Raw genomic sequence first — 13,542 nt, 5'->3', positions numbered from 1 at the left:
AATTGAACTAAATTACATGACAAACAGTATTCAGAGAGTTGGAGAACTGCATGGACTGGAAAAAACCTACACATCTGGTGTCAGAAGTGTTCTGTGTTATTCCACCCAGAGATTACAAATGCCTTAGGCTAATTTCTAAAAAGTTCTTCAGAGGAGAAGTCAAAAAGTAGTAGCTTATAATGACTGACTTTTTAAAAGATTTATTTCAAGGGAAGAAAGGAGCTATTCTGAGGTATCTAAACTTCTGAGCAAGATTTTAAAAACTCCTATCTCATAACATTTTCACTACATAAAAAGCACTTATTATTGAACTGAATTACTACCTGTGGGACTTATTTGTGACACAAAAAGATAAGCTGAAAAAAATCCAGTGATTCTTTTAATTAGCTTTTAATTTTTCAAGTCTCTTATCTGCCAGTTGTAGTAGTTTTCTGACAGAGAAAGTACTTATCTCTCAAGACAGCAGTGATTTGATGTTACCTAATGCCTCTGAAAGTAAGTCCATTAATCGCCTTTGAAGCTGGGGGTCTCTTTACTTAAATTTATGGGCTTGAAGTAGAGGATATTCACTATAAACTACTCACCTGTCAGGACACATGCTATAGGACTGAGAGAAAATGAGATCCCTTTACTATCTCGAGAAACCTCCAAACCCTACTGCATAGAGCTAAGGATAGTTTTAAGCAATGCCAAATATTTCTTGCTGTGGGAATAATATTATTTAAACTTTGTATATAAAATAGATTTTGACTCCTTACTGTACAGGCTTCATGACTGTTAGTTCTCACTTCACAGTAAACTTGTGAATAAAAAATATGTACTTCTAGTGTTATATAAATTTAATGTGATTAAAACAGACTAATCGTTTATATTATTTTATACATCTAGTATAAGTAACAGAAGTTATTCTCTTCAATTTAAATATATAATTCTCTTGAGCCCTTTTTTGGACAAAGTATACAGCTTTGATAACAGATACAGCACTTATGATTAAGCAGAAAAGAACACTGATTTTGCCAATTGTGTTTTATAAGAATATCTCCCATGAGAAAAAGTGGTAAAAATTTTTTTAGAGGCTATTAAATTGGAGGGACATAAATACCTCTTAATTAACATGCAGTATTCTTGTTACTATGTGGTAAAACAACTTGATGAAGGGCACAACTTAAAAATCATATTTTAAAAACACTTGGAATATTCACATACCAATATAAGTATTGATTCCAACCCACCAATTAATCAATACCTCTAAAAAAATTCCCTATTAATTAAGTTCTTGGTTAAAGAAAGAGAAACTTCCAAAATTCCTAAGACTCACTGAAAGCAAATATATATCTTGCCTTTAAATATAAGAACTTACCAATGACCATTTCCTGTGCTTACTGTTAATCTGTTCGATAAAAGACAAACTGACAAAAATTAATAAAATACAAACTGATTATGATGAGGTTTAAATGATCAAGGTATGGTTCTGGTCTATGTAATAAAAGATGGCAATGATCCTATTAAAATAATAATCAACTACGACTTAACATTGTCTAAGGAGTTCAGAAATGTTCAAAGGTAAAATGTGCTAACTTACATATATGCAGTCAAAATGACAAAAATTTATTTCATTAAGTTAGCTTTCTCTTTTAATTCAGAGAAATTTCTTTTGCTATTGTCATCCAATTTTAAAATGAAGATTTTATTTATTAGTAAACATTCTCTACAAAAAAAGTAGAATAAATGCTGTCTTTCAACTGAAACTAAAAGCTCCCCATAAATTCCTTATAATAAAAATTACCAAAAATAGATATAAAAATAAGAAAGAATAATTGCTAATTGTCATCAACTTACAGTAAGGAAGAGTTGGATGAGAAGTCATTCTTCTGACATTATTAATGGCTTTCTTAATCATCTGGTAAAAAAAATTATTTTATAATTACAATAAAAAGCAGGATTAAAAAATTGAATTGTGACACAAAATTCAAATAGCATTTATTTATTTATTTTTATGTGATTTCATAACTACCATTATGGGTGCTAAAAATACTATACATAATATTTAATAGCACACGTCTTATATTTAAATGTGCATATGTTTTCTGCATCACTAACTAGGATTTAAGAAAAAATTCCCTTCAAGAATTTAGTCTTCCCTCCTTTCTTGCCAATTCTTTTCTAATCCCATTAAATTTATTAGAACAATCCTGAGTACTATAAGGTTAAAAAGACAGACAGAAGCATTTAAAAATAAAAGAGGTGAACAAAAAATTAAATAAATTTTTAATTGATAGTTTGGAACTATTTACTCATTTTCAAATCACACTTTTAATGGTTTAACTAGCCTGCCAAATAAAAGTAAAATAAATACATGTAATTAAAGAGAAAAATTTTAATATATAGAACATTTCCTACTTATACAGCACCATAACTACAGTTAAATGTTGTCATAAGTTTGTTGCATGAGTCTCAGGTAGACTTTTTTGTTGTTCTTTGTGATTTAAAATTATTTAATAAGCTTAAAGTTGTGGAGAAGATGGGAAGTTGGTAGAGAGGAAAGGGATTAGGCCAGCAGAACTAGTGTGGGATGAAAAACCTGAAAGACACATATGGATGAAGTTATACTCCAAAACAGCAGAGGTTGGTCATAACAAATTCTTTTTATTAGTAGTATTCATCATTTGATAAAACGACAGGATTAAGAAAATGATTCATCAACTCTCCACAAAAAAATAAAAACCTGCTGAATACTACTTTTGTTTAGTAAACTTCACATTTAAATCCCACGTTGTTTTATAATAAAGAAATGCCTAAAGTTTCCTGTTTTTATCTTTATTATTTTTTTTCTGACTAAAGTATCAAAGGAAATCATAAGTAAAAAAATACACACAGGGTTAAAAAAAGTTTCTGAAAGCATATGTAGAACATTATAAGACAAAGAAATCATTAACTATTTTAGAAGATACACATATTCTATTCTATTGGTGTCTTTTTCTTGAGGATAGAGTAGGGCAATCCTAATACTTTTCCCAAATCACAATGATCCCAACTAAAAAGATGTCCATCTAAGACTTAGATAAAAAGAAAATTCAATTCTAAAACGGATACCAAAGGTAGATTTATAACACTTTGGAATATAAACAAATTTTTCTGAACACCTACTACATGTCCACTGACATTCTTGTTAGTGATTGTCAATCTACAGGCAAGCAGAACCCAAGCTCTCAAAAAGCTTACATTCCAGAGGGTATAAACGAGACAACTAAATAATGAATAGATAATTTTAATAACTGATAAGTGCTACAAAGATGATAAAATGAGATAATAAGGTAATTGGGGTAGAGTGGGTAGTGGCAAAAGCCTTCACTAGGGGAGCCAAGGAAATCTCTGGTAATCTGAGTTGAGATCTGAATGGTAAAACAGAGGGAAAGAGCATTTTAAACAGCAGGCAAGGCAGAGGCTTTCACAGGACAATAAGCTTGATGCTTTCAAGAGACAAGAAAGAAACCTGAGTAACCAGAGCAAAGAGAATCAATAATGAAGGAAGATGAGGCTCCAGAGGCAGGCAGGGGCTAAACTTATAGGACTTTAGAAGCCATGTTAAAGACTTGCTACTTTTTTTATAGTTGTGTTGGGAAATTTGAAATTTTTAAGGAGGGAAGTGACAATCGCAATGATATTTTAGAAAAGAGTAACTGACTGTTATGTTCAGAATGGAGAAAGCAAGAGACCAGCAGGAAAGCTGTTACAGGAGAAACTGTATTGTATTCTCTAAAGTTGGAGTTGGAAAAAAGTGCATATTATTTCTATTCATATCATTTGTACACTCTCTTTAAGTTCCCCGTTAAAAGATCAACAAGTCTTACAAATGAATTTTAACATATGTGTCAAATGGAAAAACATCTAATTACTATTAACCAAATCATTTTGTGTTTAATCCTTAAAACACTGCTATTTAAAATCACTGAACTAAAGGGAACAGAAGGCTTTAAAACAAGCTCTATCAGAAATTCAACACAGTGACCTGAGTTGAATCACTTGACCTTTCTGGAGCTCAAGCTTCACCTGAAGAATTGTTAAGTAGGAGTAAATAACGGCTACAAAAGATATCACAAAGAATTATAAAGTTATACAAGCTATAAAGAAACTACATTAAGTACAAAATATTATAAGATTTTATTAAAGATGACTGAGCCTTCATTGACAACTCACCCATACTGATTAATGAAAAGGAAAGCATTCTACAGGACTCAGGAAATTTTTAAAAACCCTACCACCTTGAAAGCCTTTGAAAGAATAAATGATGCTGGGTCTCTTTGATTTTGTGTATCAATTCCAACACCCTAAGAATCGATAAAGGAAACTCTTGGTGGTATAAATATGGATCACATCTTAGGTAACCAGGGCTCCAACAGATCCTCCATCACTACAGAACAACTGTGTTTCAGTTCATCTGCTCATTAAATTTGCTTAACTAAAAAAAATATATATTTTTTTGTTTAAAAAAAGTGTAATACATTTGTCTCAGCATTAAAAAAAGTCATACTGGGCCATCACTACAGAACAACTGTGTTTCAGTTCATCTGCTCATTAAATTTGCTTAACTAAAAAAAAAATATATTTTTTTGTTTAAAAAAAGTGTAATACATTTGTCTCAGCATTAAAAAAAGTCATACTGGGCTGGCTCGGCCGCTCCCGCCGAGGGTTCGGATCCCATGTGGAGACCGGTTCCCGCTCACTGGCTGAGCGCGGTGCAGGCGCAACACTGAGGGTTGCGATCCTGTTGCCAGTCCCCGGTATGGGCGCGACACCGAGGGTTGTGATCCCGTTACCGGTCAGTAAAAAAGACAAAAAAAAAAAGTCATACTTATTATGGACACAGNCTGGCTGAGCGCGGTGCAGGCGCAACACTGAGGGTTGCGATCCTGTTGCCAGTCCCCGGTATGGGCGCGACACCGAGAGTTGCGATCCCGTTACCGGTCAGTAAAAAAGACAAAAAAAAAAAGTCATACTTATTATGGACACAGTTGTTATCCATTGTTGATATCCATTAAGAGATATTATCTAGACCAGGGATTGGCAAACCTTTCTTATAAAGAACTGAATAGTAAATGTTTTGGGTTTTATGGGCATATGGCTTCTGTTACACATACTCAATTCTGCCACTATAGCATGAAGGCATCAATAGACAAATATAAACAAATGACCATGGCTGGGTTCCAAATAAAACTTTATATATAGATAGACACTGAAATTGAATTTCATATAATTTTCATGTGCCACAAAATATTATGATTTTTTTCAATCACTGAAAAATGTAAACACCATTCTTAGCACATTGGCTATACAAAAAAAAACAGGTGATGGGCAGATCTGACCTACGGGCCACAGCTTGCTGAAGCTTGATCTGGACCTTAGGTTTCAAATAATTATTAATTAAAATATAGCTTTTTGGTTTTTAAACAAAGCATATTTTTAAAATAATTTTTTGTTGCCCTTTCAAGTGAAAACATTATTCCTCATTATCAAAATTTACAATTTCTATCATGTAAGACTTACTAAAAATTAAGGAATTAAAATAAATGTTTTAAATCATCCTTTATCCATTAACCTAGAGAGAAAAATAGGACAGTTACACCCAAACTTAAATGTTTTTAACTTTACATACCACAGATGCTCCTCTGCCAGTCTGTGTACTACCAAGCCATGGCATGTTAATTGGAGTGCCAGGATTGCTATGTGTATATGGGGTTGTACCTTGAACAGCTGTTAAATCATCATGAGCATGTATAACCAAGAAATCTTCTGATCTACAAAGGAATGTCAACCAGAATGAAAACAACCCATCAGTTGTTTCTCCTTTACACTTGAAAGCTCTAACATTTGACTTTATATTTTACTTTAAAATTAATTTTCCTCAGCTATTACTCCTAACTCAGACAATGACTTCATACCACAATTTCCATTGCCTTCACGTACTCTTTGCTAACTCTCAATTCCCTTCTTTAAAGCTCCTGCTACCCCTGGTTTACTCTTTAGCACATTAGGTTCCACTCAGCTTACAACCTAGGAGTATTTCTTTAAAGAATCTTCTGAAAGTTATAGTTCAGTGCATAAAGTCATTTGTACTGCAATGTTATGGAATTAAAAACATGTGTAAGAATACCCTTTGGTTTCCATTTCTATATCATCATCTACCCAAGTATAGATCTGTGTAGCCAGAATTCCAGAAACATCCAGTTCTTGAACATCATGGCTGGAAGCAATCGCTATGCAGTTTCGATTTGCCTGAAAAGTAAATCATACAGTAATTTTTAAATAAAGTGTAACAAGTTTATGGGCTACTTCTAAAGATAGCAACTACAAAATAACCTCTAGAAATGATAACTAGAGTACAAAAATATAGCAGTTACAAATTAATATTTTAAATTAATTTTACCAATTAAAGTTTTATTAAATCATAAGCTCAAGCATAAAGATATGTTTATGTTCTAGGAATTCAGGTATATACAATAGAAAGCCAACTAAATGGCAATACATGTACCACTTTATTTCCTCTTCCAGCACTGTCTCTCTAATCTGCTAGAATGTTATAATCTCCCTAAGATTTGCACAATTCAGAAATGTGGAGGAAGATGTTGAAGAACATAGGAATCCTAGAGGGTAGAGATGAGGGAGATAAGGAACTCCAAACTAAAGACATAATGGTGATTTATTCAAAGAAATATCACTTTCTCCTAAAAAGACTTTCAATCTAAGGCAAGAAAAACCGAAGTGGGAAAGGATCACAGAGAAAAGGGGCACGAGCAGAAAAATAGTGGGGGAAATATGCCAGAAGAAATCATAGATGTAAAGTTGGTTGGATTAAATAACATAAAATTTTAAACATCTACAAATAAAACAGACATCTCTAAAACAGAAAACAGGAAGATATTGACGGCCAAGAGAAAATAGGATTAATATTACTATTATGTAAAATGCTAACACAAACCAATAAGAAAAAAGTTTTCTGTAAGAAAAGCATATAACCAGACTGTTGGGAAACAATTCTCCACGGGTCGCTCCAATTCTGCATGTCTTGTAAATGAGTGAGTCACTGACTACCCTTTGTTGTGCAGTTTCATTTCCAGGATGTTTGTATAGCTATAGTGTCCCCATCCAGAACAAAGGGCAGGTATGCTTACAGTCCATTAGAATAGATTTGCATTCCCTAAACACAGTGATCCCCTCCTGTAATGTAACCTCCTCTCTGCGCAGGTATTATCTGGCCCTCTTCCTGTCACTCTGTGGGAATTGTTGCTTAGGTAACCAGTCTAAAAATGTTGATATTCTCACTACTGCTGCTGCTGTTAGAAACAAACTGTCCTTTGAATCTGATGCAGGAATCTTAAGTCTTCTGAAAGCATCCATTAAACTGTGAAAGCTAACTTATTAGTTTGAGTTTAAGGTAAAAATCTCACACCATAGTCCTTCATATAAATAGTTCTCAACTAAACAAACGGAAAAAAACTGAACCTCAATGGTATTTTTCAAAAGTGCAATTGAAGGCAAAAAGTGTTATTTCTAAGCTACAAATTTAGCAGGGACATAAAAAATATCAAATTTGGGGAAATAAAAATTAAACAGGTACACTCATATACAGTGAATGAGAGACTTTACATATGTGGATGTCTATTCATTATTAGTTACTTATATACTTCCTCAATAAAGAAAAAATTTAGTATGTTTTGTAGCACAGAATATTTAATATCATATTTTCTTCTGTGGAAACCACGTATTACTGTAAGGTGTAGACAATAATTTTGTATTTGACAAGTATATATCATGTTATATAGATATTACAACATGAGAATTGCCTGGCTAAGGGGCTGATTCCAGATTTCCCTTCCTCAAACAGAACTCATCATTGTTCAAGGGTGTTTGTGAGAGAAATGAGACAAAGGACACAGGAAGATATGAGGACAGAATGACAAAGGAACTATCTAGGAGAAATCAAAGAGAATACAGGCATAGCACAGGAAGATGGAGAACCAACTAGTGAAAGAATTACTGAATGCGTAATGTCACAGGATATATATTAAAATAACATTTAAAAATTATTTTAAAATTAGGAACACATGAAAAAAATCCTTTAAATATCCTTAGGAATACATGAAAAAAGATATACATATATACCCTTTAAGTAAGGAAAGAAAAGGAAACGAGAGAGTAAGCAGAAGACTAGAAACTATGCAGTAAGGGGAGATAGAAGGTAAAAATAATTAAGACAAATTTCAACTTTGGACTACTGTACCTAAGGCCACTTTTTAAGTGAAGAACTACAGACATCTCTAAGGAGGATAATAAGTGGAACATACTAGTTGGGAAGCTGCCGGAGATGTAAGTAAAAGAGGGAAAATTTCTGAGTCACATATACGCTTAAATTCTACCAAATATTAAGAAACACATTCAATATACTCACATAAGGAATAAAGAAAACCTTTTTTGGGGGGGTTTACTGCTATATATAATGTGCTATATAAATTTTAAACCTATTTCACTTATTAATACTTCATACTTCTCTGTGTAGTAATAAAACATTGTTTTATTAGCTACATGTCCAAAATTATATAATAAAATCATATTACCAAATAAATATAATCATTTTATAAAATAAAAAAGCTTATTCAGACTGCAATTTAAGGAGAGAGAAGTAGCTCTGTGAAAGAGAAATACTGATACTGAATAAACTGATAAAACAGAAGACATTCTGTAACTATGAATAATCAAAGAAAAATATCTATGTACTCACTCTGTTAACAGCAAAGGCAGTAATAATATCAGATTCCTTATGAATAATTCTTGCTTTACCTCCAGGATATCCCAAGTCTGCTTCTATCTAAAAGGATGGAAATACAATATAAAAATATAGTGATTTTAGTAATATAACAAATAATATATGACAATATATCATTTAGTACTTGCATAAATTATTTTTAAAAACTTTTTAGATATTTCAATTCCAAAGGTACTACTTAGGTTAATTACCCATATAACAGGGGTAATTTAAAATTTTTTAAACTTGCTTCTTAAAATATAAAAAGATAGCTGAAATAACACAACTTCATTAATTGGTTGTCTTTCGAAGCTATATTGAATTAATTTCAAAGGATCAAGACATTCTAATTATTAAAATAAGATTTATTTACTGAGTTTCTTAGTATTGTAATTAATAATATTTTGTAAATATTAAAAGGTCAGATGGTAAATATTTTAGGTTTTGCGGACCACAAAGGGTCACAGTTGTAAATTCCCTTTTTTCTTTTTTAAAAACCCTTTTAAAATGTAAAGACCATTATAGCTCATGGAAATACAAAAATAGGTGGGATTTGGCCAGCTGGCTGTAGTTTACGGACTCCTGGTCTAAAATAACTTTCAATTTATACAAGAGAAACTTAAGACCCAAAAAGGCATAGTAGCTGTAAAATCGTAATTCAATGTACTTTAGATGAGGGATATATATTTGACCTTCAGCTTACCCCAGAGAAGATGTATACAACATCTTTGAACTCAGAAGAGAATAGTATATAAAGACACCATTTACTAAAATAAACAGAAGTTGAAAAAAGGAGGCAATTATTGAGTTGAAAATGTTACTTAATGCAGGATATTATTTCATTTTTCTCTATCCTCCCTAACCTTCAATCGTTTAAAATAAATTACAATAAGGTGTTTCACAGCTCATTGTGATATGCAGAGATTATTAATCTGAAATTAGTATATGACAAATTTACCTTCTGCAAAATTTAGATAAAAATATCACCAATGCCTACCCACTGACCACCAAACTGAGGAGGGTTGGCAGTATTTTTAAAAATGGCACCTAAGATGACTGTTCGACTGCAGAGTTGAAAGAGACTTACAAGTTAACTATACCAAAATACCCCTATGCAAACAAAGATTACAGTCACCAATGTAAAGATGTCAAACATTCTAATCTAAAATATAATTTGCTTACAAACATAAAAGAATTTCAGTATTTGCTAAACATTCTGGCTCATTTGAGGGTCAACTTGTCTTCTACGGAAAATTTTAGCTCTGGCTACAAGAGGCCCATCATCCAAAAAGAATATACAAGTCAAATTCTATAACTTGATGGCAAAATCCCACCTTACCCACCTATCTGCCTGGTACCTAAAGTATACTAAGTATCCACTACTAGGTTTTGAAGAAGTTGGAGGCAGAAACAGATGATAGTTCCTTACAACAGAGGAATGTGCTATTTGCTGGTAATGGTTGGATGGGGGGTGAGGGGGAACATGTCAAACTTCACTTGGAGAGCTTTTTCAAACTTTACATGTACCAGGAAAGCTCCTGCAGGCATGAACTTCAAAAAAACTTCCTCAATATGGGAATACATTTCTGTCCTCTCATTATCTAGACTTACTAAAACACTGTTTCTCATTGTGTCAAGATGACTTGCATGAGAATCAACTGAGTTGATTTTTTAAATATGAAGATTCTGAACTCTATGTCAGACACATCATCAGAATCCCACTGGAGGTTGGGGAATGGTGGTTGGTATCTTAAGAGTCTTAAGCACATTAAATTTGAGAATGACTGTAAGCAGTAGGAGACTAAGACTGGAGAAATAGGCAGAGTTCAGGTCACACAGGCCTTAAAAGCCATAATAAAGAGTTCAGATGTTATTCTAAGACTGAGAAACCAACTGAGAATTTTAAAAATTCTGGCTGTTGTGAGATAAAACATAAAAGGTGTGAGAATGGCTGCCAGGAAACCAGTTAAGAGGCTACACTACAGTAGCTAAAGTGAGAGGTGATGGTGGATTTAATTAGGGCAGTAGAAATAGTGACTATAATAAGTGATTGGAATTGGGATAAATTTAGTTAACGGACTGAAATTTTAGCAATCTCCGTGGACTGTGCTTGAAATAGTACCTAACTAAATTAGAGAAAAGGTGATATCTGGTGAATAGGGAAGAAAGTCCACTGGGGAAGGATCACAGAGACACACAACTGAATTGATAATGTTTTATTTCTTACACTGGTGGTTTGTTCATGGTGTTTGAAACATTATTCTTCTTGAATGACTTTAAAGACAACTCTTTAAATGAACTGTGTTACATTAAAACATATTTGCTCATGCTAATGAGAATGAGAGGTAAAAATTTATTAAGGATAAGAGGGACTGAAGCAATGTCCTTGAGGAGGTAAGAGATGACATGATCAGTGCATAAGTGAAATATCTGGCCTTTGATAAAGGAGTGACAGTTCATCCACTGTTAAAGGAGGCAGAACAAAATAGCTGCATATAGAGCAGAAGTTAGAATTGGTGGTGGAAAGATTAGGCTAAATCTCTGCTGACTGCACTTATTTTGACAGCAAAACAGTGATCTGTGGGGAGTGAGAAAGAAATATTGGAAGTTTGAGAAAAAAGGGAAAAAGTGTGGAGAATGAAAAAGAGAATAAAAAACTAAATTTACTACAGGGTAATTTATTATGATTACAGGGTAGTTTTAGATTAACTTGGTATTTGTGCTCATACATTTTAATTGAGGCAAGCTCCATGGTTTGTGTTTTTCCTCCACTCATGTTCATCTGCTTGGATGCAGACATAGAGTAAGACAAAGAGCTGGGTTTTAACAGGTTTGGGAACATTCAAGGCAAGTACGGTATAGGAAGAACAGGGCAAAAGGGTTGAGGATGTTTGCATCATGGAACCTAAGCTCAGAAAGGAAGGAAGTGGGGACACGAACGATATGGTCAGCTAAAAACAGAAACAACTTGCATGTGCTACTAACAGTTTTATTTGCTAAAGGCCATATGACATAACATCATAGTAAAAAAAAAAATCACAATAAATATGGTTGTAAAGGTCTCCTAAATACAAAGTTTCAAGTCATACTTTAAAAAAAGACCTTCTTTGATTGGGATGGATATATGAGGAAAAAAGAATCCAAATCTTTTAGTGCTAAAAGAGATTAAGAGATTATGCAAATCAAAAAACTAAACACAGAATTACCATATGATCCAGTAATTCCACTTCTGGGTATATACCCAAAAGAATTTAAAGCAGAGACTCAAATGGATATTTGTACACCCATGTTCATAGCAGCCTTATTCACAATAACCAATAGATGTAACAACCCAAATGTCCACTGACTGACAAACTAATAAACAAAATATGGTATATACATACAATGAAATATTACTCAGCCTTAAAAAGGAAGAAAATTTGGACACACGCTAAAATGTGAATAAACCTTGAAGACATTATGCTAATGAAATAAGCTAGTCACAAAAGGACTATTCTACGATTCCACTTATATGAGGTACCTAGGGGTAGTATAATTCATAGATACAGAAGAATGGTGGTTGCCTGGAGCTGGGGAGCTGAAAAAACAGGAAGCTATTGTTTAGCAAGTATGGAGGTTCAGTTTGGGGAGATGAAAAAGTTCTGGAGATGGATGGTGGTGGTGGTTGCACAACAATGTGAATTTTTGTATTTAATGCCATTGAACTGTACACTTAAAAATGATTGAACTGATAAACTTTATGTTATTTATATTTTACCACAATTATTAAAAAAACAAGAAATTACACAAAAACAGATATGAATAGCGTTTGTATTCCACAGAGTTCCCCTTAGGAGTGGAAGGAAAGGAGGTTAGTTATAATAGGCTAACTCCAGGATTCTACTACCATTTCAATTAGAGAAGTGGCAGGTTTAAAATTATCAATCCCAAATTTACATGTTAGTAAAGGAGGTTCCAAGGGTGAATAAGCCCAAGGTCACACTGCATATCTATGAAAAGCTGAATTGAGACCCTTGGTCTCATTAGTGATTTTCAATCACTAGCACCTTGTACAGTGTAAAGCTGTATACTTAGAATGCTTCAGAACTCTAATGACATAATAAAACAGACCTGAAGTAAAATGAGGTCTAAATACTATCAAAGGCATACCTGGAAGGAAATAGGAAGTAATCAACTGAATATGAAATGAAATTAATACACAAAATACTTGAGGATATATATAAATACTAAGTAAGAGATCATTTGGTTCCCAAAATTGTAGCAGAAGAATTAAAAGGATAAGGGAATATTATGAATAACTTAGGCCAATAAATTTTGACAACAGAAATGGAACACACAAATTTCCTGAAAGACGCAAACTATGAAAGTTTACTCAAGAAAAAATAGATAACCTGAATTACCCTATATCTGTTAAAGAAATTGAATTTGTAGTTTAAAAACTCCAGGATTCTACCAAAACCTTAAGAAATAAATAATAACAACTACACAAATTCCTAAAATTAGAGGTGAGAATCCTTGCCAACTCATTCTGAGACCAGCTTTAATGTAATACCAAAACAAAACAAAAACATTTCAAAAAACTACAAACTGATATCCCTCATGAACATATATTCAAAAATTCTTAAAATTTTAACAAATCAAATATAACAATATATAAAAAAGATAACACATCATAACTAAGTGGGGCTTACGCTGTGAATGCAAGGTTGTCTTAACATTCAAAAAAATCCATCAACCTATTT

At 32.9% G+C, this 13,542-nt stretch overlaps 1 protein-coding gene across 1 annotated transcript in view; it reads right to left on the bottom strand.

The window, feature by feature from the left end:
- The window catches only part of DMXL1 (Dmx-like 1), a 151,266-nt gene that overhangs the window by 19,749 nt on the left and 117,975 nt on the right, over positions 1 to 13,542 (bottom strand). Inside the window, exons 36-39 of the mRNA XM_008580049.1 lie at positions 8,777 to 8,863; positions 6,152 to 6,273; positions 5,654 to 5,795; positions 1,840 to 1,900 (exon numbers count right to left, since the gene is read on the bottom strand). Coding sequence (XP_008578271.1) covers positions 1,840 to 1,900; positions 5,654 to 5,795; positions 6,152 to 6,273; positions 8,777 to 8,863 — 412 coding nt within the window. The remainder of the gene's footprint in view (positions 1 to 1,839; positions 1,901 to 5,653; positions 5,796 to 6,151; positions 6,274 to 8,776; positions 8,864 to 13,542) is intronic.

This window comes from Galeopterus variegatus, unplaced genomic scaffold, assembly GCF_000696425.1.
Source record: "Galeopterus variegatus unplaced genomic scaffold, G_variegatus-3.0.2 Scaffold2007, whole genome shotgun sequence".
In the NCBI taxonomy this organism is placed as follows: domain Eukaryota; kingdom Metazoa; phylum Chordata; class Mammalia; order Dermoptera; family Cynocephalidae; genus Galeopterus; species Galeopterus variegatus.
This window is presented reverse-complemented; position numbering and strand designations above follow the sequence as displayed.